This window comes from Quercus lobata, chromosome 11, assembly GCF_001633185.2.
Source record: "Quercus lobata isolate SW786 chromosome 11, ValleyOak3.0 Primary Assembly, whole genome shotgun sequence".
Classification (NCBI taxonomy): domain Eukaryota; kingdom Viridiplantae; phylum Streptophyta; class Magnoliopsida; order Fagales; family Fagaceae; genus Quercus; species Quercus lobata.
Window position 1 is genome coordinate 23,269,389 of NC_044914.1, and position 8,888 is coordinate 23,278,276.

Genomic DNA, 8,888 nt, shown 5'->3' on the forward strand with positions numbered 1-8,888 from the left:
CACGGGTCAGATCATGGGTCAATTTGTTTTTGCTTCGGGTCAAAAAAATCAAGTTCGGGTCAGGTATTTTTCGGGTCAAGTCGGGTCAAGCCAGAAAATTTTGACCCATTTTGCCATGTCTAATATTAAGTACAAAAGAATATGACTTAACAATCTCCAATTGGCTGGAATAAAGATAGCACTAAATGCAAGAAAAGTATGACTTGATAAGAACAAAGGAGGAGAGAGGCACCAAGATTGAAAATTATGGGTTTTTCAAGGTTTTTATTTTTATTTTTTAAATGTTTAAAAACTAAAATGAATTAATAAAATATGACACGCCAATTCACATTTTTTTAATAACGGTTGTAGCACTGTTATTTTAAAGATTTTGTTAATGGATTAATGACATGATATAAAATCATCTATATAAAATTACAGGTCATAATTAAAAGACCTCTATACATTGTAAATTTCTCAGGGAATTCTAGAGAACATTTTTGTTAGGCTATGTGGAGCTTATTTTATGTTGATTTAGATTATAACAAGACCCAATATAAAAGTGTTATGATTTTAATGAGAAATTTTCTGAGATTTAGTCCATTTTAGCCCATTGTGAATCAGCTATGTGAGTTATAAATACTGTTATTCTAGATTTAAGTTAGTCACGTTGTTTTAAGTGAGAAAAATTGTATTGCCGCATCTTGTATTTCCTCTTGAAAACAGTGAAATCACTATAACTCCGTAGATGTTAAGCAAATTGCCGAACCAAGTAATTGATTTCTTGTAAAATAGGGAGACTGTTACAAATATAGGAATAATAGTCTATTAACAGGAAAGAATATTGTGCCACACTCTCCTGTCCGCAGTCCATATAAACCACTTGTAAATATAGATATCATGTTTCCACATTTTAAAAGAATCATCAATCCTATGAATGGCCATTATTATCAAATTACAAATTCAAACCAAATTTTGAGAATGGAAGTAAATTTTATCCGAACAACATTTATTATCAAACACTACTTATGAAATTTGCCATGTTAAGCAATCAACTAGCATAGACTGCTTTGCTTTGTTCAAAATCCAACCGAAATTTAGAACAAATCTTACCACTTAGCAACAATTTCACATACTCCTTGTACGTTATTTCAATGTATTTAGGTGGATGACTTTCATTGTCAACAAACTCTGGTGCTGGCCTTATAACTGTGTCTAGCGATGGTCCATGTGGCATGGCTACGGATATTCTTGTAGCTTTGTCATTGGCAAGTGCCTGGTGTAGAACACCCTTGTATTTGCCATTGCTCAAAATCTTGCATGAAACAATATATTTAGAAAATTTTGATGAATTCAATAAATTGTGGTTAAATTTTTTTTCAATTAATTAAATATTAATTAGGCTTGAATGTGAAGAACATGATATGCAAAAAAACCTAAAGCCAAAGATATTAAGATAAAAAAATTATTTACATACGTATGTATACACACACACACACACACATATATATATATATATATAATAGAGAAAAAAGAAAAAAAAATGAACTCTTGTAATTGTGTCTCCACTTCATTGTTACGATCATCAACCCTATTTTAATTTCTACTAATTCACAACTAGCCATACTTAATATTACGAACTAAACTATTTGAAGGGTTAATACTTCATTTTGGCCATTTAGGCAATTAGGTAATTCCCCCAATCGAAGAAATCTCCATAATTTCCTTTTTTTTTTTAATTATTTTTTTTTAAATTAAAAAAAAGTCAACCCTAATGTGTATGTCTATTAGGTACACGGTTCCCATCATCAATTCCCTTTTTATTTTTCCCAATACTCTTGCATAACGAACCCTACTTAATATTAGAACTAAGCTCTTAAACATGATTGACTCTTTCTTTTGGGTATTTAGTCAATTGCGTTCTATCCTAAATGGAAGACAACAATATAATTTTTGTATAATATTTTGATAAATACTTATATGACAGTCTAATATAAAATAAATATTTAAGGGACCAAAATCAAACCAACCATTCCACAATTGAATCACCCAATAATATAATTTACTCATAAGTTTATTTCATTTTTCTTTTTCATTTTATGACTTATATAAAATTGATGCGAAAAAAATCTTTTATTAGTTTGATTTTAAGTGAGTCCGTACTTATAAATGTTGAGGCAAATGAATGTTAATTTAATTCTTAAATTTTTTTATTAGCAATAAAAAGAATAGAAAAAATATTTAGTGAACGATAAATAAACAAGAAAATTATCACCTTAAACCTAAAATTTTATTAAACCAACCTTACTAGTTGCTTATAAGAACATGGGAAAAAAAAGAAAAAAGAAAAAAAAAAAGAAAATAAAGAAAGATACCGAGGAGATGAATAATTCATGGGGACAAGTAAAAAAGGAGTTGTAGATGCAAGACAGAATGTACCTCCAAGTGGTCACCAATGTGAGCAAAAAGTGCATTGGGAAGGAGATTGACATTAATCCATTTTCCTTTATGCTGTATTTGAAGTCCAGAGATTCCATTATCCACCAAAAGGGTTAACAGACCATGGTCCGAGTGAGGGGGGATGCCAATTGCTCGTTCTGGCTCTAGACAAACTGGATAAAAGTTAGCAGCAAGAATTTGTAAACCCAACTCGAAATTGGAGGCCTTCTCTATGTAGCTCTCTTCCAGTCCCAAGCTTTTTGATATAGCTTTCAGTATTACTATCGCTACTTCTCTGTTTCTTTTGCTTAACTCCAATGCAATCTCACTGTGTCAATAACAATAGAGATAAACCATTCATTATGAATTGCATATAGGCCATGACCTGATTTTGAAATTTTAATTGAAAAAGAAATTTATCAAAATTAAAAGATGAAAAATTCTTAGCTATGCAAGATTTACATTATAATACACAAAATATTTACAATGTTCAATGTAATATTTACATAAATAGTACAATCTATAATTACTGAAAATATACTATATACGTCCTAGCAAGTATTTAGAACCCTTAATACAATGTTTTATGGCTAAGTTGATTTTAACACTAAACTAATCAATGGTCAAAGTGTACGTGACGTAGCAAATTTCCAAACAAACTAACTACACTACACAAGCATGGCAATATAGAAAGCTGAAGGAAATATAGAGAGAAACAAGCAAAACACACATAACACCAAAAGTGTTATGGAAGAGGAAAACCCAAGCACATGACGTAAAAACCTCTCCCCTGACCACTCGTCAAAAATCTCCACCAAGGAAGATAGTTACAGTACATAAAGACACTATGAACCCTCCAAGCCAAATGCCTTATAGAGATCGTGCAACTTGCGACCTGTTCGACCCCTAAGGTCGCGAGATGGTCAGGAGCTGGTTGCCTCTAGGCTACAAGATCTCTAGTTGATTCAGTCTTCAAGGAGAGGATCAAGTACACTATCCCAACTCACATGAAAATCCAGAAAACAATACATCACCAATAAAATGCATTACAAATAAACTTTTGTAACTTTTGTAACTGAATAAAGCCAATATAAAACATGAGTTCTCAATTATGAATTACCCTTAAAATATATGATTCTTAATACCTTAGAGTTTAGAGCTGAATTTTTATTTATAATATATGATATGACTTAGGAGGTTAAATCTGAAATGAAAAGAAATGTACCTAAACCCAACAGGTTTGTTGGGTGAGTGAAATTCAGGATATGTGTAGAACTTGAGATGATCTCTCCATAAGTTTACTTTATCCACTGAAGGATTAAAACCAGTGCTACACCTGATTGGATCCATAACATGATTTCCATGAAACTCTTGCTTCTCTTCCTCTGGCAGGTTGCAAAATTCTTGAAACACTTCTATCATTGCCTTTGTCAGGCTCTCTGGCACACCGTGATTAATCACCTATGACAACCCTCGTCAAATCTCAGTAATATGCAACAACTTTAGACATGTTAAAAAATTTAATAGAAAGCTCAAGACAGTTAAATTGTACCATGAAGCAGCCCCAATCTGAGCAGGCTTTGTTGAGTTGATGGATGACTGGGGACTGTTCTTCAGGACTACCGGAAACAAGAAGAGAGACGTCAATAATGGGGATTGACTCTTCTGGATCATCAGATATTGGTTCATCATGGAGATTATGGGTGAAGGTGTAAATCGAAGGGAGGGAGGAGAGGCCAGTTGATTCAGCTAGTGGTTTGACACTTGTTATCTTAGGTGGATGAACAGGTGATACCTTCAAGGTTTTGGTATCAAGTGGAATTGTTGAAGCCATGGAAGAGCAGAAACGAGGAGAACACAAGAAAGAGAAAGAGCTAGCAGAGTAGCCGTGTACAATATTGTTATATTACGTATAAGCTATAACTAGGTTTACATAGACTTACCTTGTCCACATTGTCAAACAAAAAGATAAATAATCGATTGATATTAGTAACACCAAAAAATTATACATAAACTTTACAAATTGATACTTGAGGCTAATCACAAATAAAAAATGCTTTATATACATTTTCCTATACATGGTTCACAAATTAAGTGAAAATAAATGTGATCGGTGGGTTTCAATAGTAAAATAAAAAAAATTTCTAAATTACTTTTTGATAATTAGTAACACATCCATTTGTAAAGATGTAAAGATTTTGTAAAGATTATGTTGTAAAATCTGTAGTATCCCTAGTTGGGTATGTAGCAGGGAATTAATTTATTTTTATGACTATATAAACAAGAACAACTTACATATATAATCATGCATAAAGAAGAACACATAAAGAGTCAATAAGTAACAACAGTAAACAAGAAGAATTCTGTTAATGGAATTGCTGAAGCCATGGAGAAACACACAAGATAAGAGGAAGCTAGCTGAGTAGCCGTGCACGATATTGTTATGTTTTGTATAAGTCGTAATCATTTATATGACTATATATGAGTAATTTTAGGATCACGCATTTTTTCATAATTATCCTATGTGATAAATAGATTGTAACTAACTGTCTGTCACTTTTCCATGAATCTACTACTCAAAAACTACAATATCAGTGTTGTGATAAAGTTATGACAAAAAAAAATGTGTGATCTATATTTTTTTCTGTTTATATAGACTTACGTTGTTAACATTGTCAAATAAAATAATAAAAGTTTTAGGGCCCATAGATAATGAGATTGGCGTCTTATCAATAAAAGTTGAGATCTTGGTTCATCTCGAACTGAAGTGTTAACATCTCCAGCTTGAATTCAACTACACCTGTCTCTGCTTTTTCTTCCCGTTGCTATGCTGTTTGTGGTCGAATTTCTGTGCTTTCAGTCCCCTCTTGACTTATTTTTCATTTTCACTTGTTAGACATCTTAGGTTCACTTGTATCTTAAGAATTTAATTTGCAATTCATATGGATTAACAAGTGGCTCCCTAGGTGTCAAAGAAAGAAGCAATTCAGCAAAAATGTGGCAGAAAATGAAGTTGAAGAAGCATGCAAATGGACACCTCATGACCTGGTGTCATTCAAGAAGAAAGAAAGTAAACTCTAGAGCATCTTATTGAAATGTAGAACTTACAAGTGTAACAACATCTAGAAATGAAATTGAAACAATATACAGAGCAATACTCTGCTAGTTGCCCGAGCTCCTCCATCCTATAGAAATCATAAAATGTTTCTTTAAAGCCTCCATCTCAATATTCTTGTAATATCCGTGCTTCTGCACTAACCAAAACACTCCTAAAAGACCAACAAGTTATTGGTCCATTAACATTAATAATGTGTAATGGTATTTAGGATCGAACAATAAAACAATAGCAAAAATTAGTAGGAACTGAAAATTGAACTGCAAGTTTGATTTTATTTCCTAATTTAACTAAGAAACTTCTAAGGGCTCTTAAGCTAAACTAGAAAATAAAAAGAACGTCTCAAACCAGAAATCAAAGATTCGGAAGTTCAGTTATGTATGGAAAAGGTATTAAGCACTCCTACAATGCCTATCCAAAAGGAAAGTACCTCGTTTCGAATTTAATCTTGAAACCCACCATTTAAATAAAAACTAAAATATTTGGCATTTGATTTTAAAAAGAGTGGACACTATGCATGTGCATGTAAAATGAAACAAGGATAAGTTCTATCCTAGGATGACATGTAAAAAAGAATGACATGTATAATCTACCCTAAGATAACATGTGAATGCAATATCATCCCCAATTTAGTGCAATAGAGCTTTACATAATCAAATCCCCAAAAAAAGTTGCAACATTACAATATTTAGTAGTCTTCCCAACATTACAACATTAATACAATATATATATATATATATATACATATATATTTATATATAAGTACTTAGTTACAAGTTTAAAAATGCAATCATCGAGATAATCTATATGGAATATTTTATAACTTAATTGTTGTAAAAGTATGACACTACAAACTTTTATTTGATTTTTTGTTTGGCCACTTGAGAGAAGAAACTGTTGCGATGGCTTGACATCCCGGCTGAGTGCCACTAGCTTAGTGTTTTTCATGACACATTACGGCCAAGGGATCAAACTGATATGCAACACCTGTAAGATATTTATCTAACAATAAAAAAAAAAAAAAAAAAAACTTTAAAACTCATTTTTAGTAGTTTTTCCTTGCATTTGGGACCAACATAATTAAATTATAATTTTATGCCAAGTTTTAAACTTTTATCAAAATTTTCGTGCAAACGTGGAGAAGGTAAGAGTAGTTGATTTTGGGGGAAACGTGGGTATGTGACTAAAACCTAAAGAGATTTGAAGGCCACGTGGGCAGCAAATTATTGAAGAAGTTGTTTTGGATGGGCCACGTACTACAAGTAGGTGAAATGGGCCAGGTCATGATTATTTTAAGGGCCTGGGATCCATCTTTGAAGAAGAGGATTGTCCGGGCTTAAAAAGTCAAGAGCCCATGGAGTTGACGACTGATGTGTTGTGGGGCACAGCAAGGCAGCGAAGGATAGTGGTGGTGGTGTTCCGTCGGAGCCGCTTGTATCTACAATCCCGCGTGTGATAAATGGATCGACCAAGAGGTGTTTTTGACTCAAGTTGATCAAGAGGTGGCAACACCGACACAGCAGAGCGGCCCGATGCTGACTAAGGGAAAGATGAATAATTTGAGGAAGAGGATTTATTTGTATTGTGAACAGGTGTTGTATGGGTATGGGTAAGAGTGATGGAGAATCGTTGGATCACCTATTTATTCATTGTTCTTATTCTTATAACTTATGGTAGTTTGTGTTCAACTTGTTTGGTGTTACTTGGATTATCGGATTATCCTTTGTACCATTTTTTGTGTTTCTCTTTATTTTTTATGAAGTATAACTTATCATGTATTTGTTTAATTTTCTTTATAAAATAGTTAGAGTTTAAAATGAAAAAAAAAAATAAAATAAACACATGATAAGTTGTAATTAGTAGAACATAAAGTGGTACAAAGGATTTGTATTCCTAATCAGGTAGTTTTTTATTTTATTTATTTATTTATTTTTTATTTGAGAAACACACATACACACATATATATGGGGGAAGGGGGATGAGATAAGGGAATACACTCACACGCTAACATCAAAACTGCATGCAACAGTTAGTGTCGCAGAGCAAGTGATAAACCCCTTCTTAATATCACACCTTACCAAGTGGCATGGAGAGTTTCCCCATTGTTCAGCAAGGTGACCGCCTTAAGCCAGGACAAAGGCGATAAGGTAAGCGCCTTAGGCTTTTTTTTTTTTTTTTTTAAAATTAATTTTTTTATTAATTTTTTTTATAGAAGTTTGTTGTGAAACCTATTATTAGATTGTTAATTTAAAAAGGCATGTTATAAAACCAATTGGTAGTTAAATTGATTTACAAAAATTTGTTGTCAAACTTATTGTTATATAGAAGCTTGTTGTAAAATCAATTGTTAGAATAACTAATAGAGCCTAAACCATGTTAATCATATTTTGAAATAATTTGATAGACCTAATTTCTTCATGCAACACATTGAAAAACACTTCATTATAATATTTTAAGACACTAGGTACATATGATTTAAGTTCTACATATATGTATAATAAATATATTAAAAATTTGGCTTCCTTGCTTTACTTGGGCTGCGCCTTTTTGTTGCCTCACACCCCGGGTGGTACAAGGCCTTGGGCACCTTTCGCCTTTGGCTACCTTGCGAGCGCCTCACTAAAGGCACCTCACCTAGGCGTCTAGGTAGGTGCCCAACTTGCCTTTGACTACACTAGTTGATGAGGTTTTTTTTTTTTTTTTGGTTCGCACTTTGATGGAGTTTGTGATGCACATGACAGAGATAATGTGATGCATGAAGCTCATGTCTTTGACTACACTGGTTTCTTATTATATTTATAAGAAATATAGCCCTGCACCCTAAATTACTTATTTATTTCTTTTTTTAAAAGGGGGAAGGAATTGACCAAAGTCAGAGAATTGAATAAGGTGATTCAAGGTTCTTTTCCCCAATTAAAAAGTTGTATTGATGCAGAGTTTTGCTGCAGTGTTATGTTAGGGAGCTTAATACTTTAGATTCATATTAATTAAAATGGGGTACGGAACATCATTTTTTTTTTTTTTTTTTTTTTTTTTTTGTTCGCACTTTGATAGAGTTTGTGATGCACATGACAGAGATCATGTGATGCATGAAGCTCATGTCTTTGACTACACTGGTTTCTTATTATATTTATAAGAAATATAGCCCTGCACCCTAAATTACTTATTTATTATTTTTTTTTTTAAAGGGGGAAGGAATTGACCAAAGTCAGAGAATTGAATAAGGTGATTCAAGGTTCTTTTCCTCAATTAAAAAGTTGTATTCATGCAGAGTTTTGCTGCAGTGTTATGTTAGGGAGCTTAATACTTTAGATTCATATTAATTAAAATGGGGTACGGAACATCATTTCTTTTT

General features: G+C 32.5%; 1 protein-coding gene across 1 annotated transcript; it reads right to left on the reverse strand.

Moving 5' to 3' along the window:
* Nucleotides 1–1,030: 1,030 nt before the first annotated feature.
* Nucleotides 1,031–4,252, reverse strand: LOC115966598 (protein DMR6-LIKE OXYGENASE 2-like). Its single transcript, XM_031085802.1, has 4 exons — nucleotides 3,971–4,252; nucleotides 3,644–3,879; nucleotides 2,419–2,746; nucleotides 1,031–1,294 (listed from the first exon to the last, which is right to left on the reverse strand). The coding sequence occupies exons 1-4, from the start codon at nucleotides 4,250–4,252 to the stop codon at nucleotides 1,031–1,033; spliced, it is 1,110 nt and encodes a 369-aa protein (XP_030941662.1).
* Nucleotides 4,253–8,888: the final 4,636 nt, after the last annotated feature.

Coding starts and splice junctions, on each gene's coding strand:
- LOC115966598 (XM_031085802.1), bottom strand. CDS start 4,252: ATGGCTTCAACAATTCCACTTGATACCAAAACCTTGAAGGTATCACCT. Junction 3,880..3,970: donor CAGATTGGGGCTGCTTCATG/GTACAATTTAAC, acceptor GGGTTGTCATAG/GTGATTAATCACGGTGTGCC. Junction 1,295..2,418: donor ACATTGGTGACCACTTGGAG/GTACATTCTGTC, acceptor GTTTCATGCAAG/ATTTTGAGCAATGGCAAATA.